At 41.3% G+C, this 14,041-nt stretch overlaps 1 protein-coding gene across 4 annotated transcripts in view; it reads left to right on the top strand.

The window, feature by feature from the left end:
- Positions 1-14,041, top strand: part of PTPRU (protein tyrosine phosphatase receptor type U) — a 78,811-nt gene that overhangs the window by 22,005 nt on the left and 42,765 nt on the right. For all 4 annotated transcript variants that reach the window (XM_032495715.1, XM_032495714.1, XM_032495717.1 and 1 more), the window contains 2 exons: positions 9,464-9,772; positions 13,876-13,985. In XM_032495715.1, coding sequence (XP_032351606.1) covers positions 9,464-9,772; positions 13,876-13,985 — 419 coding nt within the window. The remainder of the gene's footprint in view (positions 1-9,463; positions 9,773-13,875; positions 13,986-14,041) is intronic.

Genomic DNA, 14,041 nt, shown 5'->3' on the forward strand with positions numbered 1-14,041 from the left:
AAGATATTGACATTGATACAATCCACAGATGTCATTCAGACTTCCTTAGTTTCACTTGTCCTCATTTGAGTGTGTGTCTGTGTATTGAGTTCTATATAGTTTATCACACGTGTTGCTTTGTGTGTTTACCACCATGGTTAAGATACTGAACTGTTCGGTCAACCTAAGGATCCTTACTGTTGTTGTTTTATATCCACATTCATTTCTGTCCCTTCCTCCACCCTCAACCCCTGGTAACCACTAATCTGTCCTTCATTTCTAAAATTTTGTCATTTCGAAAATGTTATATAAATAATGAAATCATACAATATATAACCTTTTGGAATTGGCTTTTTAATCTGGTCGCAGCTTTATAGAGGTATAATTTACATCTCATTCAGTTCACTCATTAGAGTATATAATTCAGTGGTTTTTAGTATATCCACAGAGTTGTGCAGCCATCACCATGATCAATTTTAGAACATTTTCATTACCCCAAAAGGAAACTTTGTCTCCTTTAGCAGTCCACCCCCTCCTCATTTCCCCTTAACACCCCCGGCCCTAGGTAGCCACTAATTTACTTTTTGTATCTCTATAGATTTGCCTCTTTGTGGACATTTCATATAAATGGAATCAAATAATACATGGTCTTTTGTGACTGGCTTCATCCACTTAGCATAATCTTTCAAGGTTTATCCATGTTGTGGTATGCATTAGTACTTTATTCCTTTTTTATTGCCAAATAATATTCTATTGTGTAGACATACCATAATTTATTCATTCATCCGTCAGTTGATAGATATTTGGGTTGTTTATCCTTTTTGGTTATTATAAACAGTATTGCTGTGAATATTAAGGTGCAAGTTTTTGTGTGGACATATGTTTTCATTTCTCCTGGGTATATAGCATATATATCATGTAGTAAGTATGTTCAACCATTTGAGGAACTGCTGGATTGTTTCTCAAAGCAGCCACACAACTTTACATCCTCATCAGCAGTGTATGGGGGTTCCAATTTCTCTACATTCTCACCAATATTTGTTATCATGTCTTCTGATTATAACCTTCCTAATGGGAATGAAGTGGTGTCTCATTGTGGGTTTTTGTTGTTGAGACAATGAATAGTGACTTTATTTGGAAAGTCAGCAGACTGAGAAGATGGTGGACTAATGTCCTAGAGAACCATCTTGCCTGAGTTAGAATTCATGCTTCTTTTACTCTAAAAGGAGAGGGAGTAAAGTCAAACGTTTCCTGGTCTCACTGTGGTTTTGATTTGCATTTCCCTGATGGTTAATGATATTGAACATTTTTTCATGTGCTTCTTAGCCATTTGTATGTCTTCTCTGTAGAAATGTCAAGTCAGATCCTTTACTCATTTTTGAGTTGGGTTTTTATCTTTTTGTTATTGAGTTGTAAAAGTTTTTTATATATTCTGGATACTAGACCCTTATCAGATGTATGTGCAAATATTTTCTGTCATTCTTTGGATTGTCTTTTGATTTTCTTGATGGTGTCCTTTGAAGCACAAAGGTTTCTAATTTTTTTTTATTTTTACTTTTTTATTGAAGTATAGTCAGTTTACAATGTTGTGTCAATTTCTGGTGTATAGCACAATGCTTCAGTCTTACATGAATATACATACATTCATTTTCATATTCTTTTTTTTACCATAAGCTACTACAAGATATCAAAAATAGTTCCCTGTGCTATACAGTATAAACTTGTTTATCTATTTTATATATACCAGTTAGTATCTGCAAGTCTTGAACTCCCAATTTATCCCTTCCCACTCCCTTCTCCCCTGGTAACCATAAGTTTGTTTTCTATGTCTGTGAGTCTGTTTCTGTTTTATAAATAAGTTCATTTGTCTTTTTTTTTTTAGATTCCACATATAAATGATATCATATGGTATTTTTCTTTCTCTTTCTGTCTTATTTCACTTAGAATGACATTCTCCAGGGCCATCCATGTTGCAGCAAATGGCATTCTTTTATTATTTTTTATGGCTGAGTAGTAAAGGTTTTTAATTTTGATGAAGCACAATTTATCTGTTTTTTTCTTCTGTTGTTTGTGCTTTCAATATCATATCCAAAAAACATTGCCTAATCCAAAATCATGAAGATTTACCCTTATTTTTTTCCCCAAGAGTTTCACAGTTTTAGCTCTTACATTTAGGTCCTTGATCCATTTTAAGTTAATTTTTTGTATATGGTGTGAGGGGTCAAATCTCATTCTTTTGCTTGTGGATGTCCAGTTGTCCCAGCACCATTTATCGAAAAGATTGTTATTTTCCCATTGAATTGTCTTGGCACTGAGATTGGATTTTTGCTTAGTGTAATTCCCTGGAGATTCATTCAGGGTTTCTTGTGTATATCAACAGTTAATTCCTTTTTAATGCTGAGTAGTATTCCATGGTGTGGATATACCAGGGTTTGTTTAACCATTCTTCTGTTGAAGGATGTCTGAACTGGTCCCAGTTTTGGGCTATTACAAGTAAAGCTGCTATGAGCACTAATGTACAGGTTTTTGCATGAACGTAATTTTTTATTTTTTTCTGGGATAAATGCTTGAGGGTGCAATTGATGGGTCATATGGTAACTGCATATTTAGTTTGATCGGAAACTGCCAGAGGGGCGGTGGTGTTTTACATTCTCACCAGCAGTATATGTCATCCAATTTTCTGCAGCTTTGCCAGCATTTGTCCTTGTTTATTGGTGTAGTAATTATTTATTTATTTTTTAATTTTAGCCATTCTGATAGGTATGTAGTCATATCCCGTCTTGGTCTTAATTTGCCCTTCTTTAATGCCTAGTGATGTCAAACACTTTTTCATATGCTATTTGCCATCTGTATATCCTCTTTGGTGAATTATTCATGTCTTTGCCTATTTTCTAATTGGATTATTCATTCTATATTGTTGAGGTTTGGGAGTTCTTTACACATTCCACATACTGGTCCTGTGTTGGGTATGTAGTTTGTAGATAGTTTCCCCCGGCTTTTAGCTTGTCTTTGTATCATCTTCACCTAGGCTTTCACAGAACAACCATTTTTAATTTTGATGAGGGCCAATTTATCAAAATTTCCTTTTATGAATTGTACTTTCGTTGTCAAATTTGAGAACTCCTTGACTTGCGTTAGATCCCAAAGATTTTCTCCTTTTTTTTTTTTTTTTGGAAAAGTGTTATAGTTTTACATTTTACATTTAAGTCCATGATCCATTTTGAGTTAATTTTTGGGTAAGTTACAAGATGTAGGTAGAGGTTTATTTATTTTTTTTTGCCAATCAATATTCTTAAATGTTTAAAAAAAACCAATCTGGGAATCATCTAAAATACAGTTTAATGCCTCATTTGGAGAGACCCTGGGGTGGTAGGTAGTCTAGTCGTAATTACTTTCTAGCTGAGGGATCTGAGTCGGGTTACTTAACCTCTCTGAGCTTTAGTCATCTTGTTTTTTTAAAATGGGAATAATAATAATAATCTTCACCATACAGAGTAATTGTGAAGATTCATTCAACAAATGTTTATTGAGTACCTATTATGTGTCAGGTACTGTTTAGTTGCTGGGGATATAAGGCTGTGACCAAGACAGACCAAGACCTCTAGTGTGTGAGATTCTCAGGATGGAACTCACATTCTAGTGGGAGGAGACAGTAAACAAATGAAATACATAGTTTGTCAGATGATGGTCAGGGCTGTGAAGAATAAAGCAGGAAAGGGATGGGATATGGGGGGTAGGATGATTGTTATTTTGAAAAGGCTCAGCGACCGTCTTACTGAGAAGGTGACGTTTGAGCAGAGACCTGAAGGAGGTGATAGATGGAGCCAGGCAGGAAGCTGGAGGAATTGCTGGGGGAGTGGGCGTTCCAGGCAGACCAAACTGCAAGCTTAAAGGCCTGGGGGCTGCAGCGTGCTTGGCCTGTGTGAGGAGCAGCATGGAGACCAGTGTAACTGTGGTCTAGTGACTGTGGGGGAGCTGGCAGGAGAGGAGGTCAAAGTCACGCTGGGGATGTGGGGCTCGGAGCCATTTTACGCTGAGTGGGCTGGGGCGCCCTTGTGGGTTTGAAGAGATGAGTGACATTGCTTACGATGTTTCAAAGGATCACATTTGGGTTCTTTGTTGGAGAATAGATTCTAGGAGGGCAAGAGGGCCAGAGGAGAGACCAGTGAGGAGGCTACTGCCACAGTTCAACTGGGAGGTGGTGGAGGCTGGGAGCTGGGAGGAAGTGGTGGCGATGGTGAAAAGTGGTTAGATTTCGGGTTTATTTTGAAGGTAGAGCTAACTGCTTTTGCTGACGGATTGGATTTGCAGTGAGAGAGGGAGATAGAAGTCAAGGATGGCTCCAAGGTGTTTTGCTTGAGCAGCCGGAAGGAGGGAGTTATCATTTACTGCGAGGGAGCAGACTGCGGGAGGAGCAGGTGTGATGGGGTGTCATAGATCAGGAGTTCTGTGTTGGAAATGCTGACTTTGAGATGCCTATTAGACGTTCAAGTGGAGACATCCATCAGGCAGATGGATTTACGAGTGTGGAGCTCAGGGAAGAGGTTCGGGCTGCAGATATAAATTTGGGAGTTGTCAGTATAGACATGGTGTAGATGGTATTTAAAGCCATGAGACTAGATGAGATCTTTTATGCTGGTGGTTCTCAACTGGTGGGATGATTTTGTCTCCCAGGAGACATCTGCAGTGTCTGGAGATGTATTGGTTGTCACAACTTCGGGTGGGGTGCTAATGGCATCTAAGGAGTAGAGGAAGCCAGAGAAGCTGGTAAACATCCTACAATGTATAAACAGCCTCCTCAACAAGGAATTATCTAGTCCAAAATGCCAATAATACTGAGGCTGAGAACCTGTGATTTAGTCCTTAGATTTTAGGGAATACGTTTAGATGGAAAAGATAAGTTGTGACGCACGACCTGGGCCACTCCAATGTTTTGGGTTAAATGCAGGTAATTGCATGTAAATGCATTAAATGCACATGAGGCATAGTGCTTAACACACAGTAAGCACTCTGTAAATGACAACTATCATTGTGATGGTGTTTTTAACTCTTCAAAGCCTTTTCTGGTCAGGTACTTAGAATAAAAGAAACCAGAGCCAGGGGGTCCACAGAGAATCTCTGTTCCACTTCCCTTAGTGCCCAGATGGGGGCACTGAAACCCAGAGAGGGGCAGGCACTTGCCTGTGATTATACAATGGGTTAAGAACCCAGAACTTCATGGTGCCAGTGGTTGATTGTTCCTATTTTACAGATAAGTAAACTGAGATTTAGAGATTCAGTCACTTGCCCAAATCTACAAAGTGAGTCCATAGCAGAGTCAGAAGCAAAGCTTGAATGTCCTGATTTCCAATCTAGGGTTTGAAACCACCACCACCACCACCACCAGGAACAGCAGCACAGCTGCCCTCATGGGCTGAGTGCCTGCTTTGTGTCAGGCACTGCTGAGCACTTTACCTAGGCTGGCCAGGACAGAAGCTGCGGCAGGGACCAGACAGACGGGATCCAGACAACTTGCTCTGCCCCTCTTAATTCCATGCTTCTCTTCATTGGCATCACCACCCTCTCCTTGCTTAGTGCCTCGGCCTGTGGTTGTTTTGCTGTTGGCCAGCTGTGTTGTCATCTCCTCTGGCCCCAAGAAACTCCCCTGCTACAATATTATTTACTGTAAAAACAACAATACAACGTCAGAAGAAGGCATTCAAAAAAAAAAAAAAAATCACTCTCAAGCTCATCATCCCAGCCCAACAGCTGTTTTAGTTTTCCTGCCTTCCTCAAATCCCTGCCCATATGCCTACAGGACACATTTCACACCCTTGTCATTGGATGTAGAAAGCATTCAGTATTTGCGCTTCCTTTGCTTGGTGTCATTACATATGTTATGTTGTTTGTAATTATGTTTATTGGCTGTAGAAGGCCACTGAGTGTCTCCATATTGCTGGACTATTTGTCTCTAGATTCCTGTTATTGTAAATAATACTCTATTGAAAAACTTAGTGCTTACCATGTTTTATTTCCTCTGTGAGTTACTTCTTTACGATAAAGACTCAGGGGTGGTTTAAGAAAGGGCTTTGACAGATACTGCTTTAAAAAATGGTTGTGGTAATTTATACTGCTACTGAAAAGTGTGCTGCTGTATTCGAGGGTGAATCTCACCCTTAGCACACACATATTAATTCATTAATTAATAACTATAGGTTAGACTCACATCATCTCGTGTAACTCCACACTTGCGTTTCAAATTAGGTGTTGTTATAGCTTCAGTTTTTAGTCAAGGAACCTGATGTCCAAAGGTGGGGTTAAGTCACTTGCCTGAAATCACAGAACTAATGAGAGGTGGAGGTGGGATCTGAACTCTGGCGCACCCCATCCCCTCCACTCCAGAGCCCCCTCCTCAAGAAACGATTGTTTCAGGGTTGTTGACTCCTCCCTTAGCATGATTAAAATCAACACCTTTTGGTCTAATTTGACAGATGTTAACTGTTAGCCTTCTTGTTTTAATATGCATTTTGACCTTTGACCTCCGAGAGGCCTACAGCCCTATGGAATTTAAGAGGGAGGGGGCTTTGAGGTCCCCGAGTTCTGTTTTGCCAGTGTGTGCTGGCAGCTGAAGAGAGTGTGTCTGGGTGCCAGATGGTTTTTGGAAACACAGAGAGACTCATGAATTCACACCCCTCAATCAACATATCAGCCTGTAGTCAACAAACTATTTGAGTCCCTGGATCTGCCCAGATTTGTTCAGGGTGGGGACAGAAGAGGAAAATGAGCTTTCTTTTCAAAGACCCCCCCACCTAGCAGGGTGGACGGGGGCTCACACAGCTGTTGGAGAATGAGGTACCCAAGCACGAGGGCGGAAGTTTCATCCTCCAAGTTAGAGGTTGCTATTTTGTGCCCTGCAAAGTGGTTTTAAAAATCCTGAGTAGGTTGCCAGCATTTAAAAATCTGGAGATTTCACACTAAAATCTGAATTTCTGGCTTCTCTTAAAAAATGGGAGGATCTGGCAACTCTCACCCTGTCGTCCTGCGTGACGGCATCGCCTGGAGCTGAGTGGCGGCTGCCCCTTTTGGATGGGACACTTACTGTCTTGTTTGTCATGGTCCCAGCCCAGCCTGTGTCACCAGTTTACATTTAACTTTTTGTGCCCTTCTCTAAATGCTGCAGGAGGGTGAGGAAGAAATGTGCTTGGGCCAAACCTGGAAGGATGGACCAGAATGTGGGGCAGGTGTTTCTGGGGGTGGGGATTTGTGTGCAGAGCTACAGTGAACAAAGATCTGCTCTCATTAGTGCAAATAAAGCCCTGGTACTTGGGCTTCCGCAGACACTTTGGGGCAGTTCACATGGGGCAGCCAGGACCAGAGCCAGAGAGTCAGGGAATAAAGCGAGGACCTTTGAGCAAAATGACTGAGAGAGTGCACACAGAATCTGCCTGCTCCTCTCCAAACACTTAAGAATGATGGGTTAAAACAAAACTACATTGCAGGGTGGAGTGGGTAGATATAGCTCAGTAGTAGAGCGCGTGCTTAGCATGCACAAGGCCCTGGGTTCAGTCCCCAGTACCTCCATTAAAAAAAAAAAAACTACAAAGAAAAACATTAGGAAAACCTCTGTGGGCCAGGAATGGGAGAGAAAACATACGTGTGGTTAGTGGGCTTGCAGCCAGCAGCCCTCAGGTTGCAGTGAGCAGGGAGCCAGCCCTTCAGTGTTTTTGTTGGGTGGGGATTGGGTCCGCCTCATTGGTGGGGAGAAGGGAGGCAGACTCTGTAAGAAGTCAAGAGGTGGGCCTTACCCCTTGCAGGTGCTAAAATATCTCTTTGGTGGTCTGATATATGACTGGAGACTGCTGCTTGCCTATGGTCCAGGGAATAAAAAAGCTCCCAGGTAGAAACAAAAACTTGCATTGTGATCTCCTTGGGGCCAGCATCTAAAGCTGTGCTACTGATGCACTCCCAAGTAAAGAGCGGCCTGATGTTTCTCTTTGCATCTTCTTTGTAAAGAGCATCCTGGGCAAATTAATCATATAAAAATGATAATAATGTCATACTTAATCATCTTAAGAGGCCAAGCAGCAGTACTTTCTCTCCTGTTCATTAAGGTGCACCCGGAGCTCCTCTAACTGGGGACGCTCTGTAGGTGTCACAGAACCGGAGGGTAATGAAACTGTACTTCACAGAGTCAGGGTGCAAGAGAGAAAAGGATCATGAGTAATCTCGGCTTCTTCCAGCATTTTACAGATGAGGAAATTGAGGCCCAGGGATTTGCTTAGGATCACACAGCTGGTCAGTGCAGATGTAGGACTAACCCAAGCCCCTGGGCTCCATCCAGGCTTTGTTTCAGAAGCTTCGATTTCTTTACATATAAAATGGGGATAACTTTCTGGTCCTATGGAGTCATCAAGAGGCTGTAAAGCACAGTAATATGCACCACCTGTGTGTTGGGGTAGCTGTCTCTCCTGAGGCACTAGTACGATTTACTGTTTTATCTATTTTTTATTTTTTTGGACAGTAAATTTCTTATGGGATTCACTGGGTAGTGGTGCTTGAGTGTGGATTCTGAAGCCAGCCTGTCCAGGTTTGGCTCCCAGCTTCACCACTTTCTATCTGTGTGACTGTGGGCAACTTAATCTCTCCTCTGTGCCTCCATTTCTATATCCATATGACAGGGCTAATAATAGCACCTGTCTATTGGATTACAGAGAGGATTAAATGAGATAAAGGATTTTAAAGCTTCTAGAATAATGCCTGGCACAAGGCCCTGAATACATGTTAACAGCCATTATGAACATCATCATCATGTAACAGATTGTATTTCCCTTTTTGCTTTGGCAGCCAGGGAACTTACCACCTAATTTGAACCTTACCTTTAGCTCCACATAGGACCTAATGGCATGCATTTCTATTCTCCTAACACTCTCTGGCATTATTTAACTATTTTGCTCTCATTTACCCCATCATACTGATTTCTATATATTATTGTTTCATATATGTTACTGTAAGCTGTTTTAGAACAAGTTTGGAATTAATAAATCAAGAAGAATATAGTGGTTGGTTGATTCAAACTGTCTTGATGCTCTCCAGGAGGACCTTGATACAGGAGGTGAACTATATTATTAAAAAAATTCTAGCTAATATTCTTGAGGGCCTTTTGAGTATTAGACATTGTTGCACATGCTTTGCATGCATTACCTTAAAACTCACAGCCATCCTATGAGATAGGGCCTATTATCCCATTTTGCGGTTGAGAAAACTAAGGCTCAGAGAGGTAAAGTGGCTTAGCCAGTGGTTGCCAGCTACAAGCAGCAGAGTCAGGTTTCAGACATGGTCCTGCCTGACTCCAAGTACACTTTTATTCCCTGTTCACTGTTCTAAGAGGCCCCTTGGGCTCTTGGGGGCAAAGGAGGGTTGATTTCAGTCAGTTGACTGATGTTTTCTCTCCCATCCTTCTCCTCCTGTTTCCTCTAATTTTCTATCTGCTTCCTGGTTTCCCCAGAGCCCATGAGGGCCCCCAAAGGCCTGGCTTTTGCTGAGATCCAGGCGCGCCAGCTGACCCTGCAGTGGGAACCGCTGGGCTACAACGTGACGCGTTGCCACACCTACACTGTGTCCCTGTGCTACCACTACACCCTGGGCAGCAGCCACAACCAGACTGTCCGGGAGTGCGTGAAGATGGAGCGAGGTGTCAGCCGCTACACCATCAAGAACCTACTGCCCTACCGGAACGTCCACGTGCGGCTTGTCCTCACTAACCCCGAGGGGCGCAAGGAGGGCAAGGAGGTTACCTTCCAGACAGACGAGGACGGTAAGAGTCCTCTCTAATCCCCAGTGCCCTCAGGGCCTCCCACAGACACTACATAAAGTTTCTATAGGACATTTTTTTGCTTAGGATTAAACCAACTGTGTAACAATAAAGTAATGATACTAGTATTTATTCTCTGGAAGACCTTGGGTTGGATCGGTAAAATTTCTTCCTTAAACGTTTGGGAGCATTTAACAGTGAAGCCATTTGGGTCTGGAATTTTCTTTGCGGCAGAGTTTTTGAATAACAGTTTTAATTTTTAAAATAGATATTGGAATATTCAGATTTTCTATTCTTGTATCAGTTTTGATGTATTGCATTTTTAAGAGATTTAAGAGATTAAGTTGTCAAATTTCTTGACATAAAGTTGGTTATAATATTCTCTTATTATATCTAACATCTGTAGGAATATAGCGCTAACCCCTTTTTCATTCCTGATATTGGTATTTTGTGTCTTCTCTCTGTTTTCATGTTCATTCTTGGTAGGGGTGTATAAATTTTATTAATCTTTCCAAAGAGCCAACTTTTGGCCTCGTTTATTTTCTTTATTGTATATTTATCTCTATTCTTTCTTTTTAAAAAAATTCTTTGGATTTGATCAGCAGTTTGCTTAGCTTTTTGAGATGGAAGCTTATTAGATCATTGCTTTTGAGCCTTTCTTCATTGCTAATAGATACATTTGAAAGCTATAAATTTCCCTCTAAGCCCTGCTTTACCTGTATCCCACAGATTTTGCTATATCCTATCTTCAGTATCATTCAGTTTAAGACATTTTCTAGTTTCTGTTATGCTTTCTTCTTTGACCCAAGAGTTGTTTAGAATTACTTTATTTGATTTCTAAGCAATTGGGATTTTTCTAATTACCGTTTTGTTATTGATTTCTAGCTACTTCTCACTGTGGTCAGAGTACAGACTCTAATTTTAGTCTTTTGAAATTTGATCCTTGCTTTATGGCCTGGCATTGGTTAAATTTTGGTTAATGTTCCATATGTACTTGAAAAAATATACATTCTGTCATTATGGGGTGCACTGTTCTACTTATGCCAAGCTAATATTCATTAAGCACTTACTGCATGTCAAGCATTATTCTGAACGCTTTTCATATATTAATGCATATAATCCTCATGACAACCCCATGTGGTTATTTACTATTACTATTCCCATTTTACAGGCGAAGTCACATAGCATAGGTGGGTGGCAGAACTGGGTTTCAAACCTGGCCATCTGTTTGAGAGTTGTTCCTCTTAACAGCTACATTCTAATGCTAGCACAGGTCCAAAGCCTTCCCCCAGATGGCTGTAAATCCCCAGGTACCCTTAAGCTCCTTGGTTAATAGTTTTTTGTTTTTTGTTTTTGCTTCTCCATATGTGCAATCTTCTGTCCTGGACAGCAGTGGCTCAGATACAAAATTCAACTCCTTCCTTGATTTCCAGAAAACCTCACTCACCTGAGGGAGCGTGTATGCCCTATGCCCTGCACTGATGCGCTGAGGATTTGCTGGGGGTGGGAGTGAGGACCGGAGGGGTTTACCCTGAATCATTGCAAATGGAGGCAAGGAAAAACTTAACTTTCTTTGTTCTATTCATCTTAGATTTATACAGATTCCCTGTAAATTAGACTGAGAAAAGACAGATTTGCAAGAGAAAAACAGGAGTTCATTTTTATTTATTTTATTTAAAAAAATTTAAAATGGAAGTAGAGTTGATTTACAATATTGTGTTAATTTCAGGTGTACAGCAAAGTGATTCAGATAATTCAGATAATAATTTTTTTAGATTATTTTCCATTATAGGAAACAGGAGTTTATTTATTTTTTTAATTTTTAATTTTTAAAATTTTATTTTTTGCGGGGGGGAATCATTAGGTTTACTTATTTATTTATTTTTAGAAGAGGTATTCGGGGTTGAACCCAGGACCTTGTGTATGCTAAGCATGCGCTCTACCGCTTGAGCTATGTCCTATTATAGGAAACAAGTCTATTAACATGTGCATTGCACATACACAGGGGAGTACTCAGTAATGAGTAACTCAGAGGGGTGGTTAGAGCTTGGACTTCTATAGCGTCTTAACAGAAGAACAATGAATTTTTAGAGAAATGACAAGACAAAGAAAAAGGACTTTGAGCTTCTAGGGGTAGCAAATTAGGGGAAGTCAAATATATGGGGAAATGGTAGTTAGTAAAGTTTGTTATATGGATTCCTCCGGGCTGATGAGGGTCTAGAGTTGTCTCAGTGATTAACTTCTGTCCTTCCTGGTCAAGAGGGGAGGCGGGCATCTTTACAAACTTACGTCCTACTTTTAGGCAAGTAAGGGGAGGGCAGAGAAATTTTTTCTCGTATGTGCTCCTACATTGCCTTCTCAGTTCAGCTCAAAATAATGCTTACACCAAGTGGCATATTTTGGGGTGGTGTATTCTACTGCCCTTCACAAGGAACCTCAAGTTGAACCTCAGACCACTCCATTCTTAAAATCTGTTGGTTCCCCCTCTCCCACTGTGGGGTAAGTTGTCATGGCCGCTTCACCCCACCCCCACCCCTCGCCTTGGCCAGGCGCCATTTAGGCCAGTTGGCTTGCTTTCTTTCTTCTCTGTCCCTCTTTTCTCCCCATGCTCCAATGACTGCTTATTATTTACTATTTTTTTACTTTTCACCTAAGTCTTAGTATAATACGGGAAGGGTGCTTATCTTAAGTGGTCAGCTCAGTGCAGTCTCACAGACTGCACATGTCAGGATAACCCACCCCCAGACCAAGAAAAAGCATCCCCAGCAGCCCAGAAGCCCCCCTTATGCACCCTTCCACTCACAAACCCCCAAGGATAACCATTATCCTGACCTGCAATGCCATAGATTAATTTCTGCTTGGTTTTGAAATGTTTCATCAGTGGAGTCATACAGTGTGTATTCTTTTTATGACTGACGTCTGTCTCTCAGCTTTATGCTTGAGAGATTCAGCCGTGTTGTGTGTACAGTTCTAGAGAATTCATTCCCACTGTGGAATATACCATATTTATTTATCCTGTTGACTGTTGTTGGGCATTTGGGCTATTTCCAGTTTTCAATTATTTCAAATTGTGCTGCAATAAAATCCTTGTAGATTCTTTTTTGTTGTCGTTGTTGGTCGATACACACATTTCTGCTGGTTTTATGCCTTGGAGCCGAGCCGCTGGGTTACAGGATATGTGCTCATGATAAGTAGATATACCCAGTTTTCTCAAGTGGTTGTGTCAGTCCACACTTGCACTAGCAGTGTGTGAATATCTTGGTTGCTCTGCATCCTCACCAACACTTGGAATTGTCTTTGTCATTTTATCATTTTGGTGGCTGGATAGTGGTGTCGCCTTGTTAACTATTCATTTTGACACAAGACACTTGAGCTGTCTTTGATTGTTATCTTGGTTTCTGCTTTCCCCTGCCTTACAAGTTCAGCTTCCCCACAATGGTTTATCAAGGTGTTTTCCCAAGTGAAGATGATTCTTCTCCCAGAAGAAATTCCTTGAGCCTGCTATTAAGATGATATTTTAAAACAAAAGCCAAACCAAGCCAAACCAAACCATACATGAGAAGGTTTCTGCTGAAATGTTAACAGCATTTATCCCTAGGTGATGGAATTATAGGTGCCATTAATTTTCTTTATGCTTCTTTTGATTTTCTACATTGAACATATTGTTTGTATAATTAGTAATTTTTAGACAAGAAAACATCTCCACCCATAATCCTGCCACCCTAATGCAGTTGTTTTCATTTTTCTGGCAAATGTCTGTATTTTCTGAAAACCACTTAACTGGAACAAAATAGGAGCATTCATTCTTCTGTGCTGAACGCAACCTGCACAGTGATGAAAATGCCAGCTGCCCTTTTCGAGGACTCAAGCGTAGGCTGAACCATATGAGAGTGCTGATATTAGCCTCGGGGCCTGATGTACATCACATCCTTTAATTCTGATGGGGGGAGGGGTTATTATCCCGTTTCACAGATGAAGAAGCCGAGGCTCAGAGAGGCTGAGTAGTCCAAGTATACCAGCTAGGAAGTAGCAGAGCTGGAATTTGGACCCAGGTATCTGGTTCCAAAGCTTGCTTTCCCCTGCCCCGTGTCGCCTTTCCCTCGCAGTGCCTGGCGGGATTGCGGCTGAGTCCCTGACATTCACTCCATTGGAGGACATGATCTTCCTCAAGTGGGAGGAGCCCCAGGAACCCAATGGCCTCATCACTCAGTATGAGGTAGTTTTGGGCCCTATTACGACTGGGGCCCTTGGAGGAAGGTGGGGCCACAGGTT

Source organism: Camelus ferus, chromosome 13, assembly GCF_009834535.1.
Source record: "Camelus ferus isolate YT-003-E chromosome 13, BCGSAC_Cfer_1.0, whole genome shotgun sequence".
Taxonomy (NCBI): Eukaryota; Metazoa; Chordata; class Mammalia; order Artiodactyla; family Camelidae; genus Camelus; species Camelus ferus.